General features: G+C 45.6%; 1 protein-coding gene across 1 annotated transcript; it reads right to left on the bottom strand.

The window, feature by feature from the left end:
* Positions 1–319: 319 nt before the first annotated feature.
* Positions 320–17,495, bottom strand: f8 (coagulation factor VIII, procoagulant component). Its single transcript, XM_083651399.1, has 27 exons — positions 17,328–17,495; positions 16,883–16,983; positions 16,498–16,620; positions 14,320–14,532; positions 13,463–13,645; positions 13,136–13,239; positions 12,658–12,778; positions 11,957–12,230; positions 11,699–11,864; positions 11,457–11,544; positions 10,792–11,009; positions 10,505–10,655; positions 9,878–10,087; positions 8,613–9,508; positions 8,320–8,462; positions 7,893–8,058; positions 7,159–7,395; positions 6,142–6,370; positions 5,587–5,769; positions 5,276–5,392; positions 4,571–4,642; positions 4,357–4,442; positions 4,034–4,189; positions 3,584–3,728; positions 2,882–3,036; positions 1,387–1,569; positions 320–949 (listed from the first exon to the last, which is right to left on the bottom strand). Exons 1-27 carry the CDS (start codon positions 17,480–17,482, stop codon positions 794–796), a joined length of 5,031 nt encoding a protein of 1,676 aa, XP_083507525.1. The 5' UTR covers positions 17,483–17,495; the 3' UTR covers positions 320–793.
* Positions 17,496–17,780: the final 285 nt, after the last annotated feature.

Here is a 17,780-nt window from a genome sequence, read left to right as displayed (position 1 = left end):
CAGACTGGCCCAAACGGGCCCAAGACAGCACAGAGATATCCCTGTTTTTCCCCCTCGACTGGAACAAAATAAGCAAACAAAAGCAAAGAATGGAAAGCTCTCCCCATCCCTCTCTGTCATGGAGACGAGGAACAGGACAGATAGCCGAGTACATCTTGGATACAAAGAGAAGAACGACGAGTGCTTGATTTAGTCCTCAAGTTCACGCACACTTGAACTAGCTTTCATAAATTTTGCCTGGAGCTACAGTAGATGTCAAATGGAAGCCTCTGAAACTCTTCAAAATGCATTGTTTATTAAAACTATAATAACACAGTAATATACAACAACAACAACAACAACAACAATAATAATAATAATAATAATAATAATAATAATAATAACATTCTCAATTATATATATATAAAACAATCATTCAAACTGTGTACATCCATCCAGAATGATATATTTACACATGGCTACATTCAAAAGGTGTGGTGTTACTTAGTTGAGTAGAGTGTGCTGCAAAGGTGAAGCAAATACTGTGGATCGACTGTGTGCTTATCTTCCTCCTTTGAATCTTGAATCTTACTGGACAGCAAGGAAAAGGTGAGAGAGAACTACCATCTTCTCTCATACAAATTTAAACAGTTCATTATATAACTTACTAAGAGGTTTCTCCACTTTTGAATTTGACATTCCTCACGGCTTGTTAAAGTTAGAAGTAGGGCACACAGAAACCACACAGCGAACAGCAGATGGTGACGGATAACGATGACACACCACCGGTGAGTTGATCACAGCCGTTTTGGTCTCAGAGGCGCTGCTGCGTGTCACAGCCCAGCACCTCCAGGCGGAGGGCGATGTCGTTGATCCAGCCCCGCGGGTGGAGGCGGAGGTAACGGCCGAACAGAGGGGGGTCAAACAGGGTGAGGGCTTCCTCGTCCGGGTCGTCGTTTCCCATGAAGATCTGAGGAGGGAGAGGAGAGAGGAGAGGAGAGGAATGAAGCGGTGAATTATAATCCTGCCACGGTGGCAAAGTCTTTGAAACGACATTTCACCTGACAAACCTGCCATGCGTCTGACCCTCCTTCCGGTAACCGCCCACCCGCCAGATTCCAGACTCATTCACATTTAATTTAGAGTTTAGACCATCACATCGTGGGACACTGAAACTGGCATATATTAGGCCTTTAAATGAAACATTCATTCCACAAAACATTACTGAACAATTAAATGAAGGAATAAAATGTGCAAACGCCATCACATGTTTTTCTGTAGCTGTGGTCAGAAAGGAACCTCCATCATCAGTGGTGTATGATACTCCCTGGGCAACATTTGCTAAAATGCCAATATCAGGGTGATATATTAGCAAATCAATATATCAGTCCAACCCTGTACGTGCACCTTTTCTCTGTGCGAATCCTCCTCCAGCACGCTGCTCCAGGAGTGTCCGTTGTGGCTAACCGTGACCGAGAACTCGGTCACCATCATCTGGGTCATCAGCGAGCGTGCTCCCTGGGTCACCACCCCTGTGATGCGGTGGACTCTCTCCAGGTCCACCTGCAGCCACTCATGGGGGTTGTTGTACTGAGGGGTGGGGAGGGGGGGGGAAGGGGTGCAGGGGGGAAGGTTTTAACTTAAGAAAGTAAGATATTAAGATCAAAAAAGCAGAGGAAAAGAAGGAACGCATGTGTGTCCTGTTATTTGGAAGTGAGGGTGAAGGAGAGGAGCAGAGGGCCTAGAGACTTCCCCGTATGGGCCAAAGCCAGCTATGTCAAGCAGGAAATGAAAAGATTTTTTATTTATTGTTCCCTTTATATTGGCAAGATGTGACTGCACATAGGATGGGCAGATGTGCTTATTGAACCAAGTGTGGAGTTTTACAGCATGGGAAATTGATTGGGAAAGGTTCAGTTGGTTGCAGTAAAAGTCCTTGAGAAACAATGGAACTCAGAACAAACCCCGCAAAGCACCACTTTCCCATTTTCATTTTGGAAATCTAACGTAGAAAACATAACCCTACAAACAAGGAAAAGTAGATCTATGTAATATTATTTCATTCTGAATCCTGGATCACATTTTTCAATAAGCATGTTTTCCTATTTGGACTTATTTTTATAGAGAAAAAGGAAAAAACTGAATACTGTCTAAGGTTACATGTTGAATGCTCCCAAACTTTTAAGGAAACGGTGCATTCCTTTGCAACACAAAGCACCTTCCACCTTATCCTTCTCGATTCAATTCTACCAGATGCCTGTCTGTAATGGACGGCCTGCAGTCGTTGACCCCTGTCCAGCGATCACAAGCCCTACTGCTCGGCTGGTGACCTTTTACAACTCAACAGTCTGATAGGAGGACAAGTCACACCTCTACGGCTCAGTGCCGCAGAGTGTGAAAGTGATAAGCTGGAGAGGAAAGCAGGAGAGGAGAGGAGAGAGACTACAGGCCAAAAGAATCAAAGGAGAGAGAAGCTGAGAGGAGAGAAGTCATATTATGGAAAAACAGCATGCGTGACACAGTGCGAGCAGGCGAACACTTTACGATATCGCTTTGGAAAATGTCTTGACGTGATGTGAACAGTGTCGCTGAGGTAGCCTACATAAAGGGAACCAATCAGCTTTCAGAACCGCAGTGCCACCTGCTATTGGTCCGTGATCGGTGAGCTGCGCGATCACTGGACAGGCAAGCTGTCAATCATGCCCTAAAACATAGTCTGCTTTATTGTCTATTGTCCCTGTTTTCCAACGATAGTTTCTGCTTTAAATATAAAATGTTAAATTGTGGGTGTAGTATTTTGTGTGTGTGTGTGTGTGTGTGTGTGTGTGTGTGTGTGTGTGTGTGTGTGTGTGTGTGTGTGTGTGTGTGTGTAGTGTAGTGTTGTGTGAGTGTGTGCTTGCACCTTGGGCCTCCAAGCATTGGTGCTGCCCTCCTGGTGCAGGCGGGCGAGGGCGGGGCTCCAGGTGCGCAGCAGAGATGAATGAAAGGAGGAGGAGCTAAAGCTGCTGTCAGGAATCTGCCTCAGCCTCTTCTGGAGCCCGAGAGGGAGAGAGCAGCCTGGCCACACACACACACACACACACACACACACACGCATGCACACGCACACACGCATGCATGCACGCACACACACACACACTCACGCACACGCACACGCACACACACACACACAGTCATCCTCAGCCTTTTCGCATTATAGGGCTGCAACTAAACGATTATTTTTATTATCGATTAATCTGTGGATTATTTTCTCGACTATCGATTAGTCGTTTGGTCTAAACATTTCACAAAATGGTGAAGAATGTCAATCACTTTTTCCCTAAAGCCCAAGATGGCATACTCAAAATGTCTTCTTTTCTCCTGACCAACAAAGATAATCAGTTTATTCTCATGGAACACTAAAGAAACCAGAAAATATTCACATTTAAGAAGCTGGGGGAAAATGTTATTATTATTTTTCTTTAAAATTATTTGAAACAATTATCGATTATAAAAATAGTTAATTTTATGTCAATCAATTATCGATTAATCAACTAATCGTTGCATTTCTACTGCATTGTAAAAATAACACTGAGAAAATGCTGATTCTCTCGGTACAACTCACTGTTGAGGTCGCAGCCCAGCAGCTCCAGACGGAGGGCGGGGTTTCTCACCGAGTTGACGGGGTGGAGCCTGATGTAGCGAGCCACGATTGGTGGAAAGAAGTGGTTCTCTTTCACCTTGGAGCCGTCCATGTTGCCGTTAAATATCTGAAACAGAGCCACGCCAAACCGTTTGGTTCAGACTTCAACTTCAATTCAGACTTGAATTACAATGAATGAATTGGAATCTCCCAAACTGATACAAGAATGCTACTGTTTGTAATGGTACTGTTTTATTAGTTGCTCAAATACAAAGTGCTGTGTGTGTGTGTGTGTGTGTGTGTGTGTGTGTGTGTGTGTGTGTGTGTGTGTGTGTGTGTGTGTGTGTGTGTGTGTGTGTGTTGTGTTGTGTGTGTGTGATGGTCAACCAATCAACCAGCCGACCAAACATTCTTCTACAGAGGTGGACATACGTAGGTGGACCTGGAGCGGTTCCCTCGGTAGCTGGTCCAGGTCTCGTGGTCCAGGCTGTAGGAGATGTTGAAGTGGGTGATGAAGTGGTCCCTCAGTGAAGCCCTGACGCCCTGGGTCTGGATGCCGTGCAGCACGGCGGGCTTCTGGAGGTCCACCTGGGAGAGGTTCAGACAATCCAAAGGCAAGTTCATGAGGCGTGCTGCCATTTCTGTTCTTACCCATGAACCAAGTAAAACACTGTTGATGCATTCCTTGAGGCTCATTGATGTAGCTGATAAAGGCTGGGAAGAGGATGACAGTATGGAAGAGAGCTGTGTCTCACCTGTATCCATGCCATCCTGTTTGCGGCCATCCAGGCGTTGATGTAACCAGACTGGTCCAGCCGAGCCAGCCTGGCCTCCCAACTACCTGGATACACACAACACACGCAATTATATAATCCATGTCAATATTAGTAATTTCCAGGCTTTGAGATTCCATGAAGCTGCTCAGAGGCCGCTATTCCGTTAAATGGTGAAACAGGAAGGCCGTCTTACCTTTGTGATTCGAGGCGGTGATCTGGGAATCCTCAATCCTTCCCGACTTCATCCCCAGAGGCAACACACATCCTGTAAAGTCAGCACCAGGAAATGCCATTCACTGATGCACATCAGGATTCAAGCTGTGTATGATCATCCATTCAAAAATTCCCGAAATCCAAGTCACTTTTGATACGAAATGATGCAATATCGAACCACACTATAATACAGTCATTAATTTATAGCCATCTGAGGCTGATACACAGATATGATTCATCATAATACAATGAAAGGAAAGTATCTTAGAGATGACTGACACATGGTTTTGGTGTTTTGACATGGACAGTATGTGCGACTGTATCTCACAAAATGTTCTAGTAATGTGGGAAAACCTCTGGCACAGGATTTAGAAAATCTGAATCTAAATACTTCAGTTGCAGCAGAGGTGGAATTTAATAGGAGTCTAAGGAATCGAGTTCCCACTCCCAGTATTGAAGGGGGGGGGTATATATATACTGTATATATGTGTGTGTGTGTGTGTGTGTGTGTGTGTGTGTGTGTGTGTGTGTGTGTGTGTGTGTGTGTGTGTGTGTGTGTGTGTGTGTATGTATATATATATATATATATATATATTATATATATATGTATATATATATATATTACGATTGAACTGTCAACTGCAGCACTATTTTTCACAGTTATGTTAATTCAAGGTGTACATACGTGGGTTATAGACCAGTAGTTTTGCCCTCATGCCGGCCAGCTGGTACTCTCCCACGGTGCACTCCACCAGCCAGGTGCCCGCTGTGGGGGGCCTCATCTCCACCGTGCCAAACACTCCTGGAGGGTGAGGAGTGGGTGGAGGTGGAGGAGGAGTGGGTGACAGACAGACAGGGTCCAATACATAATTAATAATTACAATTCTACATAATTATGTCAGTACTTTACATAATCTATGTTCGCTTGCTAGGTATTTTTGTGTTTGTGTGAGAGAAAGTTGCATATATGTACATATTATGTTTGTGTGTGTTTACCAGGGTAGAGGTTGTAGACGCCCATACGGTGTTCCTGCTCGGTGTGAACGCTGAAAGACAAGCCATGGAAGTGCACAGCATGGTACTCCCCATCACTCCCCACATTTAGAAGGTGCCACCTGACTGTCTGGTGCTGAGCAACCATCAGACCAGGAAGAGTCTCCGCCACATAGCCATTTATTGCTATGGAGAAAGAAAAGATGGCTCTATTTCTCAGAATAGTACTTGTAATAGTAGATTTCAAACTGTATGTACACACAAACACACACAGACGGTCGCACGCACACACACACACACACACACACACACACACACACACACACACACACACACACACACACACACACACACATAGTATATATACTGCAATTCCAGAATGAGAGCTTTACAGTTTAAATGAATTACCAAAAGTGTATTACTAGCCTCTTTTTAATAGGAACCATTCAGTAGTTAATTGACCGGCAATCCCTTAACCGTAACCTAAATTGGATCCTTAACCATTATAGATCCTTGATCATAATATGAACCCATCACCCCTATTTTTAGTTTCCCCACCTGCAAACTTATTGCTGGTCTGGAACCAGGGGTCTTGTGGGTCGGCCTGGCAGGGAGGGGCGCAGTAATGCTGCAGGTTCTCCTCCAGGTACCAGCTCTTAGTTTCGTCGAAGGTGTGGAAGAGCAGGGTGAACTCCTGGACCCCAGCCTGCATCTTCAGACGGCTGGTGAAGGTACCAGCCTTACAGATGACCAGAGGACCAATCAGACCTGAGTGAAGGTCCCGCTCCTGCACAGGACACAGTAAAGAACATTGGTGTATCCTGATACTATAGGAGAGAAACATAAGCAGCAAGGTTATTATCATAAACTAAACTAAAACTAAATTTGATCAATAAAAAATTATACAAAGCTAAACAAAGAAATAAAAATATGTTTTAGTTTTCATCTTTTAGTTTAGGTGCAGGGTAAAATGAGGATTATTTTTTGCTGTTTTTAATTAATGCAAATTTGTGTTACACAATGCCTATTGCAAACACACAACATACCTGTTCTTTCTTCTATTTTTCTACATTTACCAAAAATATGAAAACTAGCACAGAAACTAAACTAAAATGTCCGTTTTGCGCTGTACCAGTGCAAGAGAGAGTCTTACTCTCACTTTGGTCTCACGGAAAAAAGGCTCTGTTATCTTTACAACCATCCACCAAAAGTACCAAGCAGGCCTGCTTTATTGCACAATGCAAACCTTCGTAAAAAAAACTTGCCATTTTCAGCATGTAGGTTACTAATTTGCTAGCTAGCGTTGTTGTTTCACAGTGGCGGAGGCGTTTGAGAGTTACATGCAAGTGATTTCCCTTCACTCCTACTGAAATGGTCGGAGCCAATGGCAGAGCTTATCCCTGCAGCCTGCTTCCAGTGAGTCAGACTAATCCCACACCACACCAACTAAAAAGAAACTGAAATAGAAATGGAAAACTATAATAAAATTAAAAGTAAGTCCCGAACTATAATAAGAGCATCCTCAAAAGACAGATACATGCAGGACTGAAAAAGACTAGAGGTGAACACACACACCTTGTCCACAGTGGAGTAGTAAGCCCCAGCCTTGCAGTCAAATTCGGTGCTGGTGGGCCCTTGTTTCTTGGTTATAATCCAGTTGTAGACGCGAGTCTCCCCGGGGGGCACGGCCTCTCCTGGGACCCCGGCAGGGGCAGAGGTCATGGTCTGGGCCATGCCGGCTCCCTGGGTGCGGTCGTACACTCCCTGGAGGTGAAAAGAGTACGGCCTGGACGCCTTGTTCTTAAAGCTCACCTTGAATATGACAAAGAAGAACATTTGTGTGATTTTATTACTGTAAAATCGATAGGCCGCCTAACTTCAATAAAAACACAGGATTCCCCCCCACACCCCGCCCCCAAATATGAGACAAATATATTTGAGATTAGGAAGTTGAGTGATGTTGAAGAGCTGTACAAACACATTTGTACTTTACATTATAAATAAGAAGAAAAAAAGCAATATAGTTTTTATTATGATGCGCCGCAAAATCGACAATGTCACTTTGACTCAACAACAGTATTAAAAATCGACACTATGCCAGTGTTTACATATTTACATCAGAGTTAATTTAACACTTAAGATAGTTTTGAACAGCCGTCCTTATTAACACTGTAAACCTTGCTGTGCTCATTGAACATTCATTGTCATTCAAGTACCTACATAGAATACTGTACATGACAATGTTTTTGTTTTGTTTGAACTTGGACAGTTTGTGGAGGTGAAAACGTGCTCAGCTCCCACTGACTCACAGTGAGGACATCATTGATCTGGGCCCTGATGACAGGGCCCATGATTCCCAGGTGTTCCTGGAGCTCTCCTCTTGCCACAGGATGCAGGAAGTCTTTGTCCCTGTAGGCGCGGAACACCACCTTCTTATACTCGGGCAGGAACTTCCTCATGCCGCGACGCATCTCTCTGAGCAGGGGAGAGAGATGTCTTATTAAATACATGATTCAACACAGTTTGCATGGCATCTGTGAACTATTTGGTATTCTTTGACAGTTGAAACTGTTGGATGCAGTTTCAAACATCCTCTCAAACTTCACCTAGGGTCGTTCTTAGCTCTTTCATCACAAAGATTTGCCCTTGCACTAAGACTTTAGTGTAAGATATGGGGCCCCTTAAGTCCTGCAGTACAGTATACTTTCCCATAGACTGTATATACGTTTTCCCAACCTGGGTTTGATGAGCTGGTGTGGCATTCTGATGCCATAGTCCCAGGTGACCTCCTCAGCAGCAATGTAGTAGTGCTGGTAACGAGTTCCTCCAGAACGCAGGTCCATATAATCTGTCCCAAATATATCTGATGTGCTGTTCTCCTGTAATATAGCAAAATGACAAAATGTGTATAGGTGAGGGGGAAGTCCTTTGATGCTTTTTGACGTCTCATCCAACATATGATATGAAATGATACATTAATACTTAATGAATGCATACTGTACACACACACACACACACACACACAGTACCTCCTGGGTGTAGTCGTCATACTCGAGAGACAGAGCTATACTTGCTGCGGTCTCGTTATAATTAGTATCATTGTAGTAAGCCAGATCTGGAAGATCCACTGTCTGAAGTTCAGACTGAATGTGATTTTGCGTCACCAGGTTCTGCTCCAGATCTTGTGAACTGCTTGGTTCCAAGGTCACGTCCTTCTTGTTCGGCAGTGGATTTAGTAAGATCTCATTGTCCTCCTCCAGCTCTCCAGTCGTGCTGTTCTTCTCCCTCGCCACTTGGGCCCTTACTTCAGCCTTCGTCGTGGCACCGGTGTCGGTCCTGTTTCCCGCAGCCTCTCCACTGACCTCCATCCCGGTTCCTCTACCCTCGGAAACATCTACATGTCCCTCTGTCCTGTCTCCCTCTGCCTGTCTCCTCTGTCTCCCGCCTCCCTGTCCTCCAGGTCTGGGTCTGAGCCCGTCGTGGGCCACCGACGCCGTCCATTCCCCATCTCTCTCCAGCTCCTCCAAGATATCCTGCGGGATTTCTCCTTCTGAGGAGTTACCGTTGTCCCCCTGTGATGATGTCACCGTCACATTCCTCACCTCGCACAGCGGCTCTCCTCGTGCGGCCCCAGGCCCCGCGGTGATGTCGTTAGTCATGGTGTTATCGGTGCTGTTCACTGAGTGAGTTGCGTTGTCGTTAGGGAAGGGTTTCTTGCACAGCCTAACTGTCACCGTGCGGTTCTGGGGTCTTCTTCTCCTCGCCCGGGGTCCTAAGATCTCATCCAGATAGTCAGATAGGCCTAATTCATCGTCTTCGTTATCGACCAGTGGGAGGTCATCAGTGTCGCAGGGCCGAACCGTGTAGCGGATGCTCATCCCCCGGCTCTTGAGGGTGCCGTCGAAGGCACTGATCTCCCACTCACCTGCCAGACGACAGGTAACAGGTGATGAGATTGAGTCAAGCAGGTCGACTGAAGGCTGGACTATTCTGTCACATTTCAAGTGGACGAGGAAGAAGCTATGTTGAAATGCCAGTATGATAATTCAGTATCTCATGCCTAGCAGCTTAGAACGAGGAAGCTACATTTATTACAACACTAATTGAACCTGATTTGCTTGCTACTGATACAAAATGATTTCTGACAGTTGAGCCCTAAATTGGGCTTGTGGGGTTTCTGGCTCCGCCCATTGAGTTTTTACTCAACCAATAAGACTATTTCTGCCTCCAGAACAGCTCTGCTGCTGAAAAAATGTTTGCGTCACAAAAACTCCAGTCTGGGACCGGACCTCACCCATCAGCTCGGTCTCCATGGGGATGGTCTCGCCAGTCATGGGGAAGAGGGTGAGGACAGACTGGTAGACGTTGTGGTACTGGAAGGGGTTTCCTGTGAAATAGACGGACAGGAAGTCGCTCTGGGTGCCCACGTTGGCCACGTGCCAGAAGGTGACATCACTCTGACACATCACAAACTGCCGCCCGTTGAACATGACGCCGTTCACACCTGGAAGTGGACACACATTCCCGTTGTTTATGTGATATTCAGGTGATTTCAGCCTTTCATCCTCCAACAATATCATCAGTTAGCTATGATATGGAACTACCATGCCCCTCTCTTCCACACTTCACCCTATACCAAAACAGGCATTTAAATATAAAATAAAGATTTGAATTAATAGAAAGAACACTGTAGGCCTATGTGAAAGGTAGCCTAGGTAAACCCAGCCCCCACGTGACCTGCTCTCTCAGTTCCCAGTCACTAGTGACTGAGAACAGGTCTGAGAGCAGGTCACGTGGGGGATGGGTTTACCCAGGCTATGTGAAAGGGGGGGAATACTTAAAAAATAATTAATCGCTTTTTTCACTTTCAATATAAACATACAAAAGTAGCTCCATAGTGTAAAGGTGATGGTGAACTCACTGTAAATGACATTGGAACTGTAGAAGTCAGGATCGTTGGGATTGACTTTGGAGGGATCCTGGCTGTACGTCTGAATGTTCTCGCCGATGTACCAACTTCTGTTCTCGTCAAAGACAGCAAACATCAGGCTCCTGCCCTTATCTGAGCCCAACTGAACCCAACGACAGAATCAGCCATGAAGTGAAAGACACACAGGATATGAAATGGTATTAGTGCAGGTGAGCGGCTACGTCATTTGTGTTCATTGGAACTGAGCTAAAAAGACAGTGACGCTGAGTTCTTCTCACCAGGCGTCCTCTGGTGTCGATGGCCTCGTACTTGCAGATGAGCAGGGTGCCCACGAGCCCAGAGGCCAGGTCCCTCTCTGGGCACACGGTGCTCTGGTACAGCTGGGTCAGACACTGGGGGTCTCCCTCCAGGGGCCCGTCGTCCGGCATCAGCCTCCAAACGTAACCAAACGTCCCATTGGGGGGCACCGCCATGGAGCGCAGGTCCTTCTCTGCCACTGTTTTTAATTAAGAGCAGATTAGATGAAACTTTGATGGTCCCTGTAGGGAATTTGGGTCGTCACAGCAGCAGAGACTAAGACAAGATAACATGCTAATAACATGCTAATAATAACATGCTAATAATAACATGCTAATAATAACATGCTAACGTGTCTTTGTTGACAGATTTGAGGTTTGAAGCAGATTTGCAAGATCAGGTGTGCAGATAGAAGAAGGGAAATAAAGGGGCCACGCAAAATTTACAATGACAAGAAAATACAATTTAACACCTTTTCCTTCCAGTTTATTCAATTTTTATAGTGATAAAAATTACTTCATAGCGATCTCCTTGAAACTCAAAATCAGTACAATAGGTATAGCAAAGAAAAATCAAACTGTTATGGCACCCAGGATGTTAGAAAGACATTATTTTCGTCACATTTCATCTCCACGATGAAGTTTACCATTTGTGGATCTCTGCAGTGGATGGATCCGGGTGAGGCCGTTGGGGTAGATGTTGAAAGGGCGGCTGGCCAGGTTCCTGAAAATGATCTGGAAGCACAATTCAAACCAGATGGAGTTCAATAGAAAGTCACACAAAAGAGCATGTGCACTTGTACTTGTTGCTTTGGCATTGATTTTCTTACTATACTGTAGGTTGGGCTCATCCACACACAGTGACTTGTGTTGAGTGTGACTCACTCACATGGAACTGATCATTGACTTCTCCTTTCAGCAGTGGGCCCAGCAGTGTGTTGTGAGGGTTTTTCCTCTGGGTGAAGGTGCTGTCTTTGTATTCCACATACACCACCTTCTTATACTGGTAGCCCAGGCGATGGGGAGAGGCGGAGAAGTGAGCCGACTGCAGCTCACTGATAGGGGAGAGCAACAGCAAATAAGAATGTTTCTTGACTACAAGTGACGAAAGCCAGCCTTTTTCAATTCATCTCCCCATCTTCCCTACCTGTCTGTGGCTTTGAGGTGAGGAGCGTAGTGCCAGGTGATCTCCTCCGCGGCGATGTAATGCTCCCAGATTTTTGTGCCCTGCCCCCTGCTGGCCCGGGCTTGTGGTCTCAGCCTCCTGGGCTCAAAGTTGACGGTGTTGGACATGACCTCGCCGTCGTCATATTCCTCGTAGTTGTAGTCCGTGTAGTCGTGCTTGACGTTGCGCAGGTCCGGGCCGAGCAGAGTGACGGGCTCGGGACAGTGCTCTACCGTGAACACAGCGCTCATGCCGGCTGGAGAGGACAGAGGTTCGCAAGAAGACATATTAATTTGAGGGGTATCTGAGTAGTGTTCAGGTCAAAGCACTCCCCTACCACCGCAGGAGACCCGGGTTCAATTCCTGATACCGGCACATCCTCTGGTCGGTCGGGGCGCCTGTTCGGGAGGAGGGGAACTGGGGGGAATGGCGTGATCCTCCCACGCACTACCTCCTGCCGGTGAAACCCCTCGCTGTCAGGTGAAAAGAAGCGGCTGGTGACTGCACATGTATCAGAGGGAGCATGTGCTAGTCTATAGGGGTGGAGCGACAACCGGAACAGCAGGGCAAATTGGGGACAAGTACAATTGGGGAGAAAAAGGAAGAAAAATACATAATGAAAAAATCTGTGATTAATTGAACTAGAGGAGACAAGAAGAATGTCAGTAGTGGGTGTGTCCTACCGTTTAGGTGGGCGTGTATCCGGCAGCTGATGAGGAAGCGGCCCAGAGTGGCGGGCCTCATTTCTGCGGTGGTGAAGGTCATAGGGGTCATCTCCAGGGTCACTTTACGATGGCTCATCACCTGAAAAACAAAACAAAAACAAAAATGTTGATAAAGAGAGGAGGATTCTAGAGTATGTGTATGTGTGTACGTCTGGCAAGGAGAGGATGATTAAAAAACATACAGTGATAAACTACTTGTACAAAAACAACAGAGATACAGTCAGTAATTTAAAAAAAGCAGGCTTGAACTGAATTGCATCTATGCAACTCACATCAGGAAGTCACATTGCGTTTATAATGTATGTGCAGTGCAAGAAAATTCCATTTCGACTGCTGAGACCATAAGCACAGTCCAATTAGTTTGACTTTTGGAGTTGAGTTTGTAATAATTATCCATGTCTAACTGCATGTTAGGAGTAGTAGTAGTAGACTAGACCTGTAGAGTGTGATCCTGGAACCGAATGGAGTGGATCTCGGGAGCTGTGCCCATCCCGATCAGATGCCAGAACACATGATCACGTCCCTGACACAGGGTCAGACCTACAAACACGCACGCACGCACGCACGCGCATGCACACACAGCACACACACACACACACACACACACACACACACACACACACACACACACACACACACACACACACACACACACACACACACACACACAGGATGGGGGTAAATTCCTGTGTAGACCACATGCTACGCTGTGTATGAAGCTTATCAGTACAGGACTTCCTGAGTGAACAGCTTGGTTGGTTACCAGGTAAGGTAGAGTTGATGTATCCGTTGATGGTGTGGTAGTCTTTCCTGCCGCTGCTCTTCTTGAACCTGTCTCTGCTCCTGCGCTCCCCGACCTCTCCGTACCAGCTCTTGGTCTCATCAAACACAGCAAACAGCAGGACAAACCCTGGCCTTCTCCTCTCGCCATCCTGTGTGAAGGCACCTGGGGTAGACGGACGGGGAGACAGACATTTTGTGATTATATATAGCATAGTAAGATAAGCAGTAATTAGGAGGTTATTGTGGGAAAACTCTTGGTTAATGGCCTAGTAGTTGTAGAATATGATCATGCAAAATAAGGTATTAATAAGTGCTTTATAATGACTAATAGATGGCCAATATGATAATAATATGCATACTAATAAGCAAGTAGTTAATGGTGAATATGTGTGCCTTAATAATTTATAGTGTACAACTAGAACATGTCTGCCTGTAGGTGTAATAGACTACTTGCACAACTCCACTACTTCCTGAAATGAGTAGGGCATCTTGGTTTCCTGTCCTACACTATTGGATGAACTGATTAATGTCAGGTGTGCCTGATCACTGTTGTTGTGGCTGCAGCAGTCAGACACACCTGACATTAATCAGTTCATCCAATAGTGTAGGACAGGAAACCAAGATGCCCTACTCATTTCAGGAAGTAGTGGAGTTGTGCAAGTAGTCTATTGGGGGCCTATCTCTCTCTCTCTCTCACACACACACACACACACACACACACACACACACACACACACACACACACACACTCACTCACTCACTCACTCACTCACTCACTCACTCACACACACACACACACACACACACACACACACACACACACACACACACACTAACTTGACTTGCAGACGAGCAGGGCTCCGATGAGTCCTGAGTTGGCATCTCGGACCGTGTCCACCTGGGAGGAGTAGGAGTAGGTGAGGCACTCGGGGTCACTGGTGGTGGGGCTGTCTTTAGCGCTGATCTCCCACACATACTCATAGTAACCTCCAGGGGGCACTGCGTCATCCTGCTTCTCCTGCCCCGCCGTCGAGTCATCATACCCGGCTCCTGGAAAAACACACAGAGAGGGTTTCCACTATATTCACTCAGCAGGGGTGGGTCACCATAGCAACAACATTGTTATCATCACTGTTGGATAAAATGATAAATTAAAATAATCCATCCATTTATGGTCCTCAGCCTCATAAAAAAATACTATAACCTTTAGTGTTACGACTTCCTGTTCAAAACGCCGGCTGTTTTACTGGTCAAACCAGAGATCGTTTCTGGTCAAAGCTAGACTCACTGGAAGCAGGCTGCGAGGATCAGCTCTGCCACACTTCCTGTTAGTCTCTCAAGCCAGACTGTCTCTTCTACATAAGGTGAATAGGACAAAAAAATATGACAGTAGATAGAAAAAAGACCATAAAGTAGCAGATACACTCATTTATGAGTGCTTTTATGAGTGCATATAGCTGCGTTTTTTAGTGAAAACTATTGGTTTTGGTAACCTAACTACATGCTTTATCATGTCCTGAGTGTCTTGTCTTCACTGTCATATACATACATGTATACATGTTTATTTGTCGAGTGTGCTGATTCACCAGAATGAATTCCTGTGTATCCTTGTGATGCATTTGGCAATAAAGTGTTTCTGATTCTGATTCTGATTCTGAGACTAGAAGTCCCGGAAGCATTGACTCAGATGACATGTGCACTGACTCACAAAGACACAATTCCACAGGCACACACCCAAACCTTCACTCTCGATTGACTCTGGATTGGATGGGATTCATGTCCGTCCCTGGACATGAGGGCAGCATATTTTCAGATGATGGTAAAGTCTGGGTCGTTTACAGTAACAGGCAGATTTGAAAGCTGCTAAGCCCAGGCGGTTTACAGTAAACAGGCAGATTTGAAAGCTGCTAAGCCCCGGTGTCCCAGCGGTTTAGTTGGGACACCATCAGCATGATGAGCCAATCATTCTAATGTGCTAGCCCTCAGTGGACAGACCAGATCAGACCACACATGCAAAGGTCCTTTTGGTCCCAAGTGCTTCCTGTCAGGAAGCTCACGTGTCTTGGAAGATCAAAGAAATTGCAACTATTCATATCAATTTATTTTTCAGATTCCTGCATGTGTTTGCAGAGGCCTCCTGCTGTGACCATGTGGCTGTGGACATAAAAGTCTGCATAGGGAGGAGAAAGCTAAAGATTGGAGGAGGGATGTGCTATTGGGCAATAAATAAATACAATATTCCTCCCACCGCTTAGACCAGGGGTTTTCAAAGTCTGAGACTGTGAGCCTCCCCTCAGACAAAGCTTGAAATAAGGATCATGATGGTCTTATTTGATCCCATAGAGATAGCCACACAATAATTGAACCAAGATGACCTGATATTGCTGTTTGACATAACTTCAGACTGCACCAAATAGCCTACTAGAAATGTATTTGTTTCTGACTGTGGAAAGTGGGAGAAAACAGTCAAATTCCCCCAAACTACTGTATCCATTTAACCAAATGACACACATTTAGGCTATTCTATGTGATATCCTTTTGATAACTAATGTAATAATAACTAATGTCATGTTTTTTCACTTCCATTCACTGAGCCTCCCCTGAAACTGCTTAGAGCCCGTCTGGGGAGGCCCGCCTCCAACCTGTTACTTTTACGATTCTGGCCAGCAGCAACTCAACATTGTCTTCAGGCAGCTGCATGAAGGGTGGAGCAGGAAATTATTTGTCTACTCATAGCCTACTTATGGTTCCAGTAGCAAGGGCGTAAAGTTTACGCTGTTGCTCCTGGAAGCATACTGCAAGTATGAGCAAGCAGCTTATGCTCTCTCAGAGTCTCACTAAATACTCCAGACTTCAGCAGAACATGGGGGTAAGGACTCAGAGTTGTCGACTCATGCAGAATGATGTGTCCACAAATGAGTAAAAACCCAAGTTCAAATGATGACCTGATGACCGCAACAAAAAAGAGGCTAACTTCGGCTCACTGTCCCAGTACGTTGCAGTGTGTGTTGTCACCTTCAGACTGCTTCCAGTAGCTGACGCCTACAGGGCTGATACTGTAGGGCTGGGACGCCAGGTTTTTGAAGTGGACCACCACGCTGTCACCGGCCTGGCCGTGGATCACCGGGCCCTGGATACCTGCAACATGTGACTCCCATGATGTCAAATACAAAGCTGCTTCCCTTTTGGTCTACGTAACATCACTCTCCCATTCACTGTCTGTAAAGCAACTCCAGATTTTACACTTTTTACATACAGACTCTCCTAGGCCATACATGGAGCTAATCAACCTTTAATGAAAACAAACTGCTACAAAATTCAATAAAATACCTTAATCGAATATGATAAAGATATGATCCTATCATGCATAAATGAGACTATAGAAGCAGAGCAGACCCACCTGCCCAAGCAGGCCTAGGCTTGGGGGTGGAGTATGTGGCATCAGTGTACTCCCTGTACACAGCCTTGATGTATTTTTGGGGAATATCTTTGGATCTCCTCCTAGAAAAATAAAATACAGCCAATTAATGAAACCAATTCAGGTTTATGAAGCATAATGACATCCAAGTCATTCAAACAATCATGTCAATAGCATGAGAGAGGGAGAGAGAGACTCAGAAGGCTCAGAATGTAGTACTACTGTAGTCAAGTGCATCTTGCATCAATAACTTTCTTTAGTTCGTGTATATGTTCTTGACACAAGATTTCATTCTAATTGGAAGCTATTAGCAATAATTGAACTTTCCACTGTTCCACTGTACATTATAATACTCGATATGACACTAAATGACCTATTTTGGAGGGTGACAATAGGCTATTAAAGTAAAAATAAAATAAAAAGTAACCTTTGGTCAGATGCAGCTTCAGCCTCGTCAAGGTAGATATAGTCCCATCCGATTTCCACAGCGGCGATATAATATTCCTTGGCAGGGGCAGACTGCTGCGCGTCTCCGAGCGTGCAGAGGAGCGGCAGCAGCAGCAGCAGCAGAGGCACTCCCATCGCACCTGTCCAACCAGACATCACCGACCTACCAGAACAACACAACCGCTTTCTGAGCTCCTCATGTGGGGAGAAATATATAAAGGGACGAGAGAGAGAGGGAGAGAGGAGGGGGGGGAGGGAGAGAGAGAAAGAGAGAGAGAGAGAGAGACACACACACACACACACACACATAGAGGGAGAGAGAGAGCTGCCCCGCGTGTGCGGTGAGTTGTGGGTGTGCGTGCGTGCGCTTGTGTGTCATAGACCGTTAAAGAGATGGTGTGTGTGTGTGAGGTAACTCAGAAAGGTTTGGCTT

This window comes from Poromitra crassiceps, assembly GCF_964638095.1.
Source record: "Poromitra crassiceps genome assembly, chromosome: 15".
Taxonomy (NCBI): Eukaryota; Metazoa; Chordata; class Actinopteri; order Beryciformes; family Melamphaidae; genus Poromitra; species Poromitra crassiceps.
The sequence above is the reverse complement of the archived record's forward strand: the minus strand, read 5'-3'. Positions and strand labels throughout refer to the sequence as shown.